Source organism: Panthera onca, chromosome D3 (genome assembly GCF_046562875.1).
Source record: "Panthera onca isolate mPanOnc1 chromosome D3, mPanOnc1 haplotype 2, whole genome shotgun sequence".
In the NCBI taxonomy this organism is placed as follows: domain Eukaryota; kingdom Metazoa; phylum Chordata; class Mammalia; order Carnivora; family Felidae; genus Panthera; species Panthera onca.
In genome coordinates, this window is record NC_138350.1 from 34,211,766 (window position 1) to 34,228,006 (window position 16,241).

Here is a 16,241-nt window from a genome sequence, read left to right on the forward strand (position 1 = left end):
GCTTGCTGTAAATAGCTTCTCCTCAAGCAGAGTGTTTTAAGGTAAGTAACAAAGTAAACATTTTACAATTAAAACAATCTGAAGAAAAACATGTTTTTAATGTAAATTTCCCTACGTTTACCTATTCTTACATTTCCTTAGTTGTCACTTCCTTAACAACCAGTTTTATTACTATTTTTTAATCCAAGATAGGCTGGACAGGAATCAGAAGGGGAACAGTCGAGCGAGGATGATGGACGTGGGACACATCCGTAAATCGGGCATCAGGGGTTCAGAGAACTACAGAGATTATGCCATTAGTGATTTCCAATCATTTTTCCCTTCGTAAGTGGAAGGAGAGAATACGTACTGTGCAGGGCTTTGAAATTTTCTCAGCCAGTTTTTGGTACATAGCATACATTTAAAACTGAGGATCTATTACTTCCATTACTTCAATTCTGCTTTAGTTGTTAGAGATGGTAACGTTCCGATGTTAAGTTAGCCTTCATGTACTGAGAGTGAAAGCACTCAGTACGGTGTGCTTCGCTTGTGAACGTGGTCCTCTCTGTCTCTGCAGTGGAAGGTTCGTAGGACATTAGCCTTCTCCATCCATGAGCTGGCAGTTATTCTCGGAGATCAGCTGACGGCTGCAGATCTGGTTCCGATCTTCAATGGATTTTTGAAAGACCTCGACGAAGTCAGGATAGGTGTCCTTAAACATTTGCATGATTTTCTGAAGGTAACTTTTAAATTATTCTGCATAAAAACACACTAAAGTTCCACTGTGGACTGAAAGTTTTGATTTTCTATTCCCACCAAGATGAAGTCTCTGTACGTTCATGCGTCACAAAATGTAGCTATGAGTTGATAGATGTAATGACTTAAAAAAAGAAATAGTCCTGTTCTCATCACTTTTGCTGGTGTTCTTTGAATTTTTAATTTAGAATATTTACACCAAATCTCATTTCTAAACGGTGTTATGTCATGACTACAAACACTTGTACTTCCCCCCCCCCCAAATTATTGAATTACATACAATTCAGTAATACAATACATACATACAATTATTGAAAATACATACAGAAATTCCATGAACATTAAGTTTGGAGGCTTTATGATATTTTAGGAGTCCAGAAATTTCCCAGTAGTCTTCAGTCCTTTGGTGTGGATCTCTGGCCTTGCAGATGAACAGCTATCGTCTTAAAAATTGTTAGTCCTGGAATACTGTTGTTTTTTAGACTTTAACCTTGAAATGGGCTCTTGTAGTTTGAGGTTTTGAGGTACAGAAGTACTGTAATCCTGCTTTTAAAAAAATTTTGATACCGTGGTGTTACATTTTATACAGATCACACTGAAATTTCTTGTCCCAGTGATGTCCTTTATAGCTTCCCCCGCTAAATATCAGAGTCCAATCAGGAATTGCATGTTGAATTTACTTTTTTTTAAAATATTTGTTTATTTTGAGAGAACAGGTGAGCAAGAGCGGGGGGTGGGGGCAGAGAGAGGGGGGAAGAGAGAATCTCAAGCAGGCTTTGCACTGTCAGCGCAGAGCCAGATGCAGGGCTCAGTCTCACAAACCATTAGATCATGGCCTGAGTCAAAATCAAGAGTTGGACATGTACCTGACTGAGCCACCCAGGTGCCCCTGCATATTGAATTTAAATATTGTATCTCTTTAGCCCTCTTCAATCTAGGACGGTTTCCCTGACTTTTGTCTTTATTGTCATTGGCATTTTTGAAGAGGCCCACCTGTTGTTTTCCAGAATGCTCTCAATTTGAATTTGTCTGAGTATTGATACACCGTGAGACTCAGGTCACACAGATTTTCTTTGCAGGCACATTGCCTGTGTATCCTATCGGGAGGAACATCATCACTGGTGATGCTGACTCTGGTCACTTGATTATGTCAGCACGTTTCCTCTGTTGTAACAACCTTTCACCTTTGTAATTAATAATTACTTGGTGGGGGGCACCTCCATGGCTCAGTCAGTTAAGCACCTGACTTCGGCTCAGGTCACGATCTCACGGTTTGTGAATTCGAGCCCCACGCTGGGTGAGTTTGAGCCCTGTGTTGGGTAAAACACAAGCCCTGCTTTAGGTAAGCCTTGCTTCTCTCTCCCCCTCTCTCTGTCCCTCACTCACTTGCTTGTTTGTTCTCTCAAAAAGATAATAAAATAAATGAAAATAATTTTAAAAATAATAATTACTTGGTGGGGTGAGTCTTTTTCCCCCATGTCTCTCACACAGGGCTTTCGCATCTGTGCATCTATACATGGTCCTTGCCTAAATCAGTGGTTACTGTGTTGGTTGTAAATATCTGATTTTCGATTTTTATAATTTCTCCATTATCAGTTGGCATTCTCATGTCAAGCTGATCTTTCCCTTCTCTCCCTCCCTGTTTTTGGAAGGTTTTTTAGTGTGTGAACTCCAAATTTTTTTTTAACTTTATTTTTTTTAGGTATTTTTTTCTTTACATTCCTTGTCTTCTCTCTCTCTCTCTCTCTCTCTCTCTCTCTCTCTCTCTCTCTCTCTCTTTTTCTCAGAATTCTTTTCCTATTTAGTGTAATCCATTTTTGTCCTTGGTTGTGAACATCAGCTTGGCTACCAGGAACCCCTGAAAGCTGACCTCTGTGCCCCTTTTGATCTGTGCCCTCCCATTTAAGCACATCCTTATTTCCAGGCCCACCTCTGAGGACTTCCTCTCCCCTAGTCCCGAGTCAGCTCTTTCTCCAAGGAGCCTGGTATTTAGAGAGTGGAGAGTGGTATTTAGAAGCCAAGACCCAGGCACTGGATATGCACACTGCTCCCATAGTGTCATTTCCTTTACTTTTCAGGGGACAGACAGGAGCTGGGGGAGTGGCAGGGGAGGTGGGGGGCTTTTTTTGGTTTGTTGTGTTTAAATTATTCAGTTCATCTCGATCATTCAGCTTCTAGTCCCATACGATTTCCTCTCCTTTTTCCACTTCATGTTTTTTCTTTCCTCTCATGGTAAAAAACTCTGTTCTTAACATGAATATATTAATTCGTTTGCTCAGTTCTACAACATACATGAAGTAGTTTCAGAATTACTGCACCAATAATAATTCTGACATCAACTCAATTCAGTAACATTCAAGATTTCCTTCAGCACTTTGTCCTTAGAACATATCCCACAAACATGTATAGTCAGAGTACTTTTTTCTATGTGATTCTTACCTGTTTGATGTACAGTTAAGTTTGCCTCTGTTGGTATCACATTTATGGTTTTCCCCCTTGCTGACTATAAACCTACTTGACCATACCTGCAGAGCAGTTACTGGGATAAATTCACTCTTTTCACTCAACAAATATATATCGATTACCTACCATGTGCCATCACGGTGCCATCCACTAGGCTCACAGATCTGAGGAGGAGCACATTATTGTCTCCAAAGAGTTCGCAGTAACGAGGGTGTCCAGTGAACAAAGCGGGTCAGTGCTACTACCATAAAGCTGTGCCCAAGGCGCTGTAGGGTTCAGAGGAGGTCACACATGGCCCAGGGAACAAGTATTTCAAGAGGGTAAGACTCTTGGTGGTAAATGGGATTATCAGGGGGAAATGAACTTAACAGTTTTTAGAACAATTAGATGTACCTACCATATCTGTTCTCCTTCAGAAGAATTAACTATATTGTTTATTGCAGTCGTTTGCAAGCAGTGTGATAAAAGTAGTAATGCCCATATATTGTTTTAGTGCATATTTTCATTTTGTCACTTCAGCTTCTTCATATTGACAAAAGAAGAGAGTATCTTTATCAACTTCAGGAGTTTTTGGTGACAGATAATAGTAGAAATTGGCGCTTTCGAGCTGAACTGGCTGAGTAAGTTCTAACAATTTATTGGACTATAGTTTGGAGGGATGTTTACTTCCTGTTTACCTTTTCTAGATTTGTTCATTACTTTGAGTAGATACAAATGTCTGTCTGGTGTTCTATTCCTTTTAATATGTCTTGAAATGCAAGTGTTGACAGCAGTGAATTTTCTCAGCTTTTTTTTTTTTTTTAAGCCTGTTTCACCATTTATTATTATTATTATTATTATTATTATTGTGATAACATACACATAACCAAATTTGCCATTGGTGAAATGTAGTAGGTTCAGTGTTACGCAACCATTACCACTCTCTGGTTCTGGAACATTCCATCTTCCCAAAAGGAACACCATACCCTTTCCCAGTCATTCCGCATCCCTCTCTGCCCTCGACTTCTAGCAGCTGTTAACCTATTGCGTATGGATTTGCCTGTTCTGGACATTTCATATAAGTCGAGTTTTATCACATGTGGCCTTTTGTGTCTGATTTCTTCACTTAGCATAATATTTTCAAGATTCATTCATGTTGTAGCAGGTGTCAGAACGTTATTACTTTTTGTGACTGAATAATACTGCATTGTGTACCACTTTTTAAAATCCATTCAATTGATACACGTTTGGGTTGTTTCTACTTTTTTGGCTGAAGTGACCGGTACTGCCCGTAATATTCAAATACAAGTTTTTCTGTGAACACCTATCTATCTTCAGTTATTTTGTGGTGGATTTGCTGGGTTATTTGATAATTCCGTTTCATTTGCTGAGGAGCCACCAAACTGTTTGCCACAACAGCTGTACCATTTTACATTCCTATGAGTAATGTACAAGGGTTTAGTTTTACCACATCCTCCCCAACACTTGGTATTTGCCTTTTTAAAAAAGATTATAGACATTATTATAGTGGGTGTGAAGCAGTGTTTTATGGTCATCTTAATTTGTATTTCCTTAATGACCGGTGGTGTTTAACATCTTTTCATATGCTTGTTGACCATTCGTATACAATCTAAAGAAATGTCTATTCCGATCCATTGCCCGGTTTTTAATTGGGTTTATCTTAAGTTGGGTTAAGTTGTAGGAGTTCTGTATATGCTCCGGATTCCAGACTTCACTTGCATTTTTAAAAGATATCTTTGCTGGATATAGAATCGGGACTGCCAGGTTGGGTTGTTGTTTGTTGTTTTCTTCATACCTTAAAGGTGTCAGTCCACTGAGTTCTGGCTTGCCAAGTTCGGACTGTAAATAGGCACACCTCTTCTGCCCTTAGTGTGGAGGGTTGGGTCCATCTACTCAGGAGCAAGCTGGGTTTGGGCTTGTTGTTGCTGTGATTGCCTTCGGTGCAGGATACGCTTTGGTTCTTCTCGCCGGGGCCTGCCAGTGCCTTCTGCTGAGGGTGGGGACTGGGGTGCCAGGGGGCCTTTTCACGTGTTAGCATTCCTCCCTCAGCTCTCGTGCACCCCTGCAAAACGGGTGGGTCTCTTCCCTTCCCCTGGCTGTAGGCTGCTGTGAGGACGTGGTTGGCTCGTGCTGGAAAAGGGGAGAATCTTGGTTATTTGGGGAGGCCCTGTGTGCCTGGGCTTTCTCAGAATTCTGCCCTCTCCCTGTAACATCCAGTTTCTGCCTTGTGTCTGTGGTCAGTGTTGGGCAGAGGCTCCTGCCCCTCCTCAGCAGAAGGAGACTTGTGCCTGTTATCAGTGCAGGGTCTCAGCTCAGAAGGTTCTCTACCCCTTTCCCTGGAATAGAGTTTGCTCTTCTCCTCTGCCCCCAGCTGCAGTGTCTGCCTGCACCCAGGCGTGGACAGGCTCTGCCGCCCCTCCGTCAGCGCCTTAAGGCTCGAGCTGGGTAAAGAGAAGGACCCAGGAGGGGAGTGTGCGGGGTTTGATGCCTGTCCCCCAACATGTGTCAGTCATTTCCTGCCTGCTAAGGGGCCTCTCCACTTTGCTCACCTGATGCCAGACTGGCTCATGTGGTGTGCGCCCAGGGAAGGGAGGCCAACAAGAAAGTTTGCAGTGTCACAAAATAAGAGTTGATAAGTGTGCCCCTGTCTCTAAGGATTTATGTTTGTGTGTATACACAGGTACATTGGTCATCGCTGCGTTATGTATATTCATGCCTCTAGCTTATTCCCTGCCGACTACAAATGTCAATAATCTTAACCATAAAACCTGAAAGGCAAAAGTCTCATTCGTATCTGAGGTATTTCTTGAAGGGCATTGTTGCGTCCACTCAGAGTAGCGTCATGGACACTGTCAGTCTTCAGGTCTCGCGAGACATAATAGGAACACTCGCTAGAGGTAGAGGACCTCTTCACTTCTCTTATCCCTCGTAAGCCTGCCATTCCCTTCAAAGCTGCTCAGAGCCTTGGCGGTTCCACACCAGGCTACCTGATGCTGCCAGAACTTCTTATTTAGAAAACTGATTTGTAGGTAGAAGTATCTCAGTATCTGGACAATACCTGTGGAAAAAACGTGTTCCGTGTCCCAGTTGAACCTACTAGGAAATGCTTTGCTCTGTGTCAGTCCCTGCGGACACAGAATGCCACATTTGTCTCCCTTACGTTCAGAAGGCAAGAGCTACTTCTTGAACTCGCATAGCGTTTAGATGCATTTCCAGATACACGGAGACCGGAAATAACTCTATGCATGAGAGACCACACTAATCATGAGTCTTTGCATGCACTTGTCTTACAGACAAGTGTCCAGTGGGACAGATGATTTACATGATTAACCTGTTTTCATTTATTTATTTTAAAATTGTAATTATATTTTTATTTTTATAATTCATTTTTATAGACAGCTGATTTTACTTCTAGAATTATATAGTCCCAGAGATGTTTATGACTATTTACGTCCCATTGCTCTGAATCTATGTGCAGATAAAGTTTCTTCTGTTCGTTGGATTTCCTACAAGTTGGTATGTGTTAAAATTTTTATAATTTTAGAACAGCTAACTATTTAATAAGATCTTAGAACAGAAGACATTCCTCACTTGTGTGTGTTCACCCTCTTAGGTCAGCGAGATGGTGAAGAAGCTGCACGTGGCCACGCCACCCACATTTGGAGTGGACCTCATCAATGAGCTTGTAGAAAACTTTGGTAGATGTCCCAAGTGGTCTGGTCGGCAAGCCTTTGTCTTTGTCTGCCAGGTAAGTGAAGACTTACCCACTTGTGACCCCTTTCTCTGTCTAAAGCTATGTTTCTTCTTTCACTCTTGGCCTCTCAACACCTTGTTTCTTATCCCTGCGGAACAGAGTTTTGCCAGGTGGCTTTTCACAGGATCACCTGTTCCTCGGAGTTGGGTGTCTGCCTTGCCCATCCCACAGCCATCCACTAGAGGGTGCTCGGGGTCCACGGCCCATGGCGCATGTGTGCAGATGAATGTGACTGCACACTCCAGGTCTGCGTGGAGCCACTTAAAAGCTGTGTGTCTGCAGGGACTTAAAATTTTGTCATTTTTGTTTTGAGTTCCCAGGTACCTGGAATATTGGTTTGAAAGGAAGTAACTAAAATCTGTAGCACTTAAGCTGTCACTAAAAGATAACGCTAGCTGGTATTATGGTTTGATAGACTAACTTGGCAAATCTAAAGCAGCTGTTTCTCTTCCCTAGACTGTCATTGAGGATGATTGCCTTCCCATGGACCAGTTCGCTGTGCATCTGATGCCACATTTGCTAACCTTGGCAAATGATAGGGTTCCAAACGTTCGAGTGCTACTTGCAAAGACATTAAGACAGACCCTACTAGAGAAAGGTGGGTGGGTAGGTGACTGTGTTAGGAAAACCGTACGTGGCAGGGAGGAGGTTCGTAGACGACATGGGTAGATAAGTCGCTAAGCAGGAATATTGTATGTTCATAGGCAGAGTCTAATAAAAGAATATATTTGTAAGTTGTTAATGGAGGTTCCCCCTAGAAAGGACATAGATTAGAGGATGGGGACTTTTGGCCTTTCTGCTCTAGTTGCATTTATTTTATAATTGCAAACTTACTGTTTGAAAAATTGGATAGTCACTTAAGACATTATGAAAAATTACCGCCTTTAGTCGGCCCCAATTGACATCTGTTACTGTGTTTGGGGCTAGGAGGCATGTTTGTGTTTCCCCCTCCTCTTCATTAGACAAAAGACAGATGCCCCCTAGGATTTGCTTTGCTGCAAATCCTAATAAGCTGCTCAGGATTTCACTTGTTTTATTGTAATCCTCCTAAAATACCTAATAAATATCATTTAAATGCATGAACTCATGAATGAAGCACAGAAAGAGGTTTGTAATAGGTTTATAAGAATATGGGTAAATGAATAGTGTTTCTTTTTTCTCCTTTAGAATCCAGTTAAATTGTTTTAGGAGCAATTATAGGGAAATGGCTAGAGAAGACTGGCTTTCAGTCTGCATGTATGATTGGTATTTGGGGTGTTTTTCCTGAGCGAATGAATAGCTGTCACAAGTGTAAGTTTTAACATATTAGCTTAGCACCGCTCAGCCTTTTAGTCCATGCTAAAAACAATCAAGATGAACCTTCTGACTCTCTAACGTTTGGGGAGTCTTTTCATATCACGCGAATCGGTTTGGATTACTGTGTATAATTCAGCATGGCTTGTGTTTACACTTGGAGAAGTTAGGGTTTTGACGAAGAACTTACAGTGTACTTGTACTTGATAAAACTGACATGTCCATAAAACCGATTTCATTTGTAATCTGCCCTTTGCATTTCCAGAATATTTCTTAACCTCTGCCAGCTGTCATCAGGAGGCCGTAGAACAAACCATCATGGCTCTTCAGATGGATCGTGACAGTGACGTCAAGTATTTCGCAAGCATCCATCCCGCCAGCACCAAAATCTCTGAAGATGCCATGAGCACCGCTTCCTCAACCTACTAGAAAGCTTGAACCTCGGTGTCCTCCTGCTTCCTAGGGAGCCACAGGCTGACAGGCGCTCCACACGTGTGTGATCTGGGACAGCCTCTGGGAGGAGGAGAGACCTTCCTCTCTTGCAGACTTAATTGCAGGTGCAAGTTGCCTACACTGATGCCAGGGATTTTAAGAGTCAAGAGAAAGTACAGTAAACACTATTATCTTATCTTGACTTTAAGGGAAAATAATTTCTCAGAGGATTATAATTGTCACCGAAGCCTTAAATCCTTCCGTCTTCCTGACTGAATGAAACTTGAATTGGCAGAGCATTTTCCTTATGGAAGGGAGGAGATTCCCAGAGACCTGCATTGCTTTCTCCTGGTTTTATTTAAATAGGTGGAGTGGCAGCCAGAAGGCGGCTGTGAGCCGGGATGCGAAAGAGACCTTCAGTATTAGCCCTGTGTCCACGCAGGCAAGGACCTGTCGGTTCTGTGGCCCTCTGCCCAGTCCGCCCTAAGTGTGAATAGTTTTTGACGTGTGTAAATGGGAAAGGAGATTTTCGGGGGTTTCTCCTAAGGGCTTGATGCTAACACTAAAGTAGAATCCGATTTTAACTCTTAAATGCAGCATATTGCTGTGCACATTTACAGAACGTTGGCCAAGTATCTGTGTCCTGATTCTCTTCATGCTGGTCATGACCTGAAGGAGTTTATTGGCACGTGTGCTGTGTGTCAGGTGTTTTTACCTTGATCACGACCGGCTGTGAGGTGCGGCTTTCCTTCACGCGCTGCACACGCCTGTAACCACTCTGGGGAGTGCTGCCGTCTTTAATCATGCTGTTTAACCTGTTGTGGCACAAGTTCTCTTGTCCAAATAAAATTTATTAATGAGATCTATAGAGAACGATGTATACACTTCCGACTGTTTTCTAGGTGTCTGCAAATCCAATCTGTGACCTGTAGCAATGATTTAGTATAAAGTGGGGAAACTAGATTAAAATATTTGTCTTTTAAGTAGTTTAGTAATTTCTTTGCCATCCACACCTGCCACCCAGGGCCGGGCTCTGCTCTCGGCAGACAGCGTCGTGCACCGGGCGCTTAGTGCTGAAGCTCTGCTTCCGGGAGAACATTCGGAGCCTCTGTGTTTCCGCGGAACAGGATAGTGAAACCCGCTCGTCCGGGGCAGAGTGGTCTCGCGCTCCGATGAGAGCATGGAAGTGCCTTGTAGAAATGCCCGTCGCTCTGATGGGCCCAGGTTGAAAGACCCTCGGCCCGAGTCCCTGCGGTGCCTGCGTGGGTGAGCTTTGGTTTTGGTGACTCGGCTGCCAGGGACTCCTCAGGGTTGCGGAAGCAGGACAGGCTCCCTTGAACCTTGTGCGTGGATCTGGGAATGTGTGGGCCGCTTTCTGTACAGATCATTACAAAGAAGCCTTGTGTTCCTTCACTCTCGCGTTAACAGCCCAGGAACGTAAACGTGAGCGAGTTCCACTGGGACAGAGGAGGCAGGAAGTACGCGGGTGGCATGTGAAGCGGGTGCCGAGGGCAGGGCTGTGGAGAACAGGAAGGTGATGAGGGGTCCGTGGGGCCTGGAGGGCGATCAGAGCAGAGATCGGAGGAGGGTGTGGCCTCGTTTGATGTAGCCGAATCTCTGGGGTGCGTGTTCCCTGATGCTAAGTTCTGGTCATACACTTGGCCCCCTAAACTTTCCGGTGCACAAACTACACCTGAAATTGTACAACTGCTGTAAGTGTACAACTGCAGTTCTACACAAACAGCAGCGTTTTCTTTTAAGCAGTGGCAGTAACAGCATGTTTTGGGGTAAAGAACTTGAACCCAGGGTAAGCTGACAAATGCACCAGCCAGTTCTTCCTCGTGAGCCTTCCTGCTGCTGCCCGGTGCCGCGCTGAGGAACAGCAGCAGGTGCCCTGGGGGTCTCCAGGTGCCCCGGGGCCACGCTGGGATTCCACTCACGTCCATGGCAGTGCGTACAGAAGCCACCTGCACTGTTGAGCAGTGATGACAATGAAAGCAACCCGGTGTGGATGATCATTCAAGATAAGGAAAAGGCTGCAGGTGTCACCTCTTCGGCTCTCAACCGTATTTAGCCCCTGCAGCGGGCTGGCCGAGGTGTGGCTGGTCCTGCTTCGGGGCGTAATGGAGAGTGGTGGCCGGGTCCCCAGGACAGCAAGGGCGCCCTCTCGGCTGACGGGATCTCCTAAGGGAGAAGAGTGGGCTTCCAAAGGCAGCACAAAACCAAGCAAATGAGTAAAGTTGACGACTCGGCAGTTCTTTGAAATCCTTGAGGAGGCAAAAACTACAAACCAGTTAATACTCCAACTAATTTCGTAAGAGAAAAATGAATAAAATAGTAATAATCACGTCCTCCTAGGTATTTAACGTGGGGTGGCCAATCTTAGAAGATATTCTGTGATCCTAGGACTTTTGAGGCAGGTCGACAAGGTGAAGAGGAAAACTGTATTTTTCAAAAACTAGAGCTCGTTACTCAGCCAGTACAGTTGGTCTTTGCCGGTTGCGTCTCCCGTCCTCGGCCCTCGCCTCCCCCACCAGGCAGGCTGGCAGCGTGCAGCACGCCCTTCTTCAGCCTCTGCCTGGTGCTCAGCGTCATGGTGCCGCACCTGACCTTGGCTGCCCCGCCCCTCATCTGGGAGAAATCAGTGGGCGAGCTTCTGTGAGTTTTCAGGGCATCCCTTTACCCGGCCCCCAGGTCACCAGACTTATTTGTGTAGTGGAATTTTGGCTGTGATCTTTGTCCTTAGGTCTTGGAGGTATTTCTGTGATGCCAGACCGCTCATTTTTCTGGAACCCTCTAGCTGAGTTGGCAAGTGCTGAGTTCCTGAGATCGTTTACCATGCACATGTCCTGTGAGCTGCCCACGCTGCCGGCACCCTGTCACGGAACGTCCGTCCAGGCGATTCTTAGTTTGCCGGGCAGGCAGTCGGGTGCACGGTGTGTTACTGATCCTTCCCACGCCTGTTGGGTCCGCGCCCCACTTCACATTGGGTGAATCTGTTTCCTGGCAGACTGGCAGCTGAATGCGCCCAAGGAAGCAAGTCGAGAATCTGCCCTCTCCGGCGTCAGGGGAACACGGGTGTCTGAAACGGCAGGCGTGGCATATTTGGGAAGCCTCAGGGAGCAATACTTCACAGACACAGCTCCAAGGAGGGAGTTTCGAGAGGGGGCAGCGGGGTTTGAAAGTGACCATCTATAGGAAAAAGCGCGGCTCAGGCTCTGGGACGCTCGCGATTGTTTCCTTGTATGGTAATGTTTCCGTGCAAGATTCCAGGAGACAGAAGGAATGAGTGATGGGAGGAAAAGAAACTCCCAGCAACTTGAAACCATGCAAGCGGCCTCTTTACGATTAATAATCTTCTGACTCAAACCAGAGGAAAAGAAGGTGAGTCTGGAAATCATGTGAGTAAGCAGGACTCTGTGGTTCTGTTGTATTTGTGAATTCCCTCTTGAGCCTTTCTAAAGTCCTCATACCAGATGGAGAAGGTCAAGAGCAGGGCCACCTGGAGGGGTCGGTCGCTGGAGGAGGATGGCTGGGAAGGAAGGGGGCCCGGCTGCACCCAGCACTGAGACCTGTGGCCAGCAGGGTGGGGACCCTGCGTGGATGGAGGCCAGGCCCTTCCCTCTTGGTGTTCCTGACGGTTAAGTGACCTGGATGAGTCCGAGCCGGCAGAGTTCGCGTGCCTGCTGCTCCCTAGGAAACCAGGTGGTGGTTTCGGTGAGGGTAGGGTAGGGGAAAGAAGCCCAGTTCTCCGATTCTCCCACCAGAAACCCCAAATCTGAGGCCGTGTGATCCTTTGCGAATGGATGTTTTGACCCAGGGGAGGTGTTGGCCTTGAGAACATCTGCCCGTTCGTGAACGCAAAAATTCGAACAGTGATCCGTTTTGGTGAAGGAATTTCTGCAGTGAACTGCATCAAGGCCACATGAATTCTTTCATCTGTTTTCTATAGAGAAGAAACTAGTTTTAATCTTACAGAAACTGTTTTCCTTAAGCATCCTTTTCTTAGAAAGTCGGACGGCGAGCGTCCCGTTCAGGGATCAGATTTTATTCCACGCAGCGTTTTACACCGCTGTCACAGATTTATTTCCAAGGCTTATTCAAGTCAAATTTTCCCGATATAAACGTGGCAAGATCGGATACTTGGAGTTTCTAGTCAGAGAGTTTAGCCTCTGAATCTCTCAGCCTGACCAGCTGTATTTCGTGTCATGATGCCAGCAGTTACTGACTGGACACAATGCACGTATTGGGTCATGCCTGTCGGTGTTCCGTGAGGAAGCCGTGAGCGGTTCTTGTCGGGCGGCCGAGGAAACTGTCACCGCTCTTGTCCCTGAGAGATGGCGGAGCCTGGAGCTTGCCGGTAGCCCAGTGCCCTGGGAAGGTACGAGTTTGGGAAGGAAAGTATCGGAGGACAGGAACGTTACCTACTCAGTGATGGACAGGAGGAAAGCGGGCCAGCTTCTCCCAGGGCACAGACAGTCTCACTTGGCTCTTTCTTCTCCGTTCCATTTAACCTCTGGTGCTGCCACAGCAGGGATTTGCCCCCTCGGCGGGACACCCACCCTCCCCCTGGCGGGAAAATTCTCAGTGCGGTGTGGTCCGTGTGTGTGCATCGTAAGGCCGCCAGCTGGCTTGTTTTGGACAGCCATTTATTCTGAGATTTTTCTGGCGGTTTTGTTTGGTTCTGGCTTCTAAATATGGCTGGTAGGGGCGCCTGGGTGGCCCGGTTGGTTCAAGTCCGACTCTGGCTCAGGTCGTGATCTCACGGTTTGTGGGATCGAGCCCCACGTCGGGCTCTGCACGGAGCATGGAGCCTGCTTGGGAATCTCTGTCTCCCTCTCTGCCCCCCCCCCCCCCACCCGCCGCTGCCTTCCACCTTCAAACATTAAAAAGAAAAGGGTTGAGTATTTGATACTTAGTCCGTTTCCTCAGTTGCCAACCAGCGCATTCATGTGTGTGGCAGTGCCCACGGGGTGCCTGGCCATCAGGCAGGCGTCACGGCCACAGTGGCTGCAACGGCAGCACCAGACACAGCTGGTAGGCAAGCCTGAAGCCCGGGAAGAGCCAGCCCTCCTGCAGGTGACCGGGATGGGCGAGGGTCAGCCAGGTGCAGGATGGCGGGACGGGGGGGCTGTGTCCTCCAGTGGCCCCAGACTGTTCCGCTCGCCTCACCCACCGTCTTCCCGTCTGCTGCCTCCTTCTGTACATAAGTCCGCCCCCTGGTGGTCAGACCGTGAGCTTGCTCGGCGAGGCTCCCCCCTATCTTACATTGAAGGCAAAGAGCCAAACGTGGTCAGTCCTGAAACCGTCCTTCCCTCCCCAGTTCCACCTACTTGGTAGTGTCAGCACTTCCGCGTTTTCTCCGCGTTTCTTCAGTACACCGAGGCCCCTCTGTTCCCCTCAAGCCAGAACGGCCCTGGCCTGTGCAGCACTCAGGGTCTCTGTTACCTTCCGCAGAGGCGTGAGCAGCCCCGTCGCTAGTTAGTGCACTGAGGTGGGCTGACCAGACAAAAAATAAAAATACAGGAGAGGAGAGAAAAGCCAGGACACCCTTATTCAAATATCTGTCACTGTTGATATGAAAGTAAAACGGAACCAGGACGTCTGCACTTCAACGGCAACCTCACCCAGAAGGTCAGCCTAAGTCAAAAGACCGAAGGCCCGGGAGCGAGACGGCATCACTCCTCACGGGGCTCTTCCGCCCGAGGAGCTGCCCTCGGACAGACGTGCCTGGGCGGCCCCACCTGCCAGTTCACGTTTCGTTCCAGAGAACTCGCCACTCCTTCCGTGCTGCTGCTCCCTGCTAAGGAAGCAGACAGCAGATGTCACCGAGACCATCTTAACAGCAGCAAATGGTAGAATTTTCGGTGCGGCCTTTATCCCGAGGCTACAGACATGCTCCTGAAGAGGCAGCTCTTGCTTGCTCTAATTGGAATCCTCAGCAGTTTCCGGCCTGTGGGAGCTGGGCACTCCAGAGAATTGAGCCCGTCTCTCCCTCCCCCCGGGTCTATTTTGAGGCCATCGGAACTGGGCCCAGGATGCCTTCACAGAGGCTACTTCATTCCCTCTCAGGGGTGTGTGGTGACGGCACACGCACGCTGTGGAGTCACTTACGTTAACCCCCACATCACCAAACCGAGACTCGGCTTAAAGTTTCAGCTTCTCCCAGAAATGGAATTGTAAGGTAGTGGACCCAGGCCATCCTGGGAAGACAACTTTGCAGTAACTGACCTGCTTTTTTGGCCCGTTACAACTTCTTTGTCCCTGCTCGCTGCAGCCTATAAAATCTCACTTCGTACAGTTCCTTAAACTCCCTTCTGTCTACTAGACGGGGTATTGCCTGATTCAAATCAGTTTTTGCCCCCCAAAATTTTAAACAAGCCTCAGTTTGTAACCGTTCTGGTGTCAGATGTGGGATCTGAAGGAGACACCCATCAGCCCCCAGGACCAGTGAGGAACCAGACATAGGTACCCATCGAGCCCCTTGAGCTTGCTGCTTTCTGGTTGCCTTGGAGATGGTGGGTAAGTCTTTCTTAGCTCCGGCCCTTGCAGTTTTTGCTTTGTGAGCTTTCAGACTTTGAGCCTATCCCCCCCACCCAGATTGGGTTTGACTTAACCAGAATGGATCCAGATTTAACTAGGTCCAGGCTGAAAACTGGATTGTATCCAAGGTCAGACTAGGTCCTAGTTGGAAACCGGACTGGGTCTGGGGTCGGACTAAGTCTAATTTAGCGGGACTGGGTCGTGTGAGGCCTCAGATGAATAAAATCTGCTGTGAGGCTGAACAAGCAGGTTTACCTTACCAAGGGTAATCTCGAGTTACATAGTGGCCACAGTGGACAACTTTTAACCTAGCTAAGCTTATCCATTTATGGCATGCCTAGAGAAAAATGGGTCTCAGCCAAGCACTCACCATTAAAAGTAGAGGAAAATTATTTTTCCTCGTCTACGGTTTCTGGTGAGCAGGAAGAGACCTGGTGGAACAACGCACTTACTGCAGCCAGGATCCTGGGGCAACTGGCAGAAGCCAGCGAGCTGTGAGAATTCTTACCAGTCAGCGCTCCCGTGTCTCTGTGGTGCCTGGTCCAGAGAGGAAGGTAAAATGTTACTGTGTCCCTCCCTCCCTTTCTTCCCAAATTCAGACTGGCAGGCAAGAAGCATTTGTAAGAATTAGACCTTCTGGGGCGCCTGGGTGGCTCAGATGGTTAAGCATCTGACTCTCGATTTCCGCTCAGGTCACCATCTCACAGTTCATGAGATCGAGCCCCACGTCAGGCTCAGTGCTGACCGCACAGAGTCTGTTTGGGGTTCTGTCCTTTCCCCCCACCCCTTCTCTCCACCCCTCCCCTGCTTGTGTTTTCTCTCTCAAACATTAAAAAATAGATCTTTGAGGGGCGCCTGGGTGGCGCAGTCGGTTAAGCGTCCGACTTCAGCCAGGTCACGATCTCACGGTCCGTGAGTTCGAGCCCCGCGTCAGGCTCTGAGCCCCGCGTCAGGCTCTGAGCCCCGCGTCAGGCGCTGGGCTGATGGCTCAGAGCCTGGAGCCTGTTTCCGATTCTGTGTC

General features: G+C 47.2%; 1 protein-coding gene across 5 annotated transcripts in view; it reads left to right on the plus strand.

The window, feature by feature from the left end:
- The window catches only part of PPP4R1 (protein phosphatase 4 regulatory subunit 1), a 63,651-nt gene extending 53,991 nt beyond the window's left edge, over positions 1-9,660 (plus strand). For all 5 annotated transcript variants that reach the window (XM_060613249.3, XM_060613251.3, XM_060613248.3 and 2 more), the window contains 6 exons: positions 557-718; positions 3,718-3,818; positions 6,594-6,714; positions 6,812-6,946; positions 7,409-7,550; positions 8,511-9,660. In XM_060613249.3, the coding sequence (XP_060469232.1) occupies positions 557-718; positions 3,718-3,818; positions 6,594-6,714; positions 6,812-6,946; positions 7,409-7,550; positions 8,511-8,674 (825 nt within the window). In that variant the 3' untranslated portion in view covers positions 8,675-9,660. The remainder of the gene's footprint in view (positions 1-556; positions 719-3,717; positions 3,819-6,593; positions 6,715-6,811; positions 6,947-7,408; positions 7,551-8,510) is intronic.
- Positions 9,661-16,241: the final 6,581 nt, after the last annotated feature.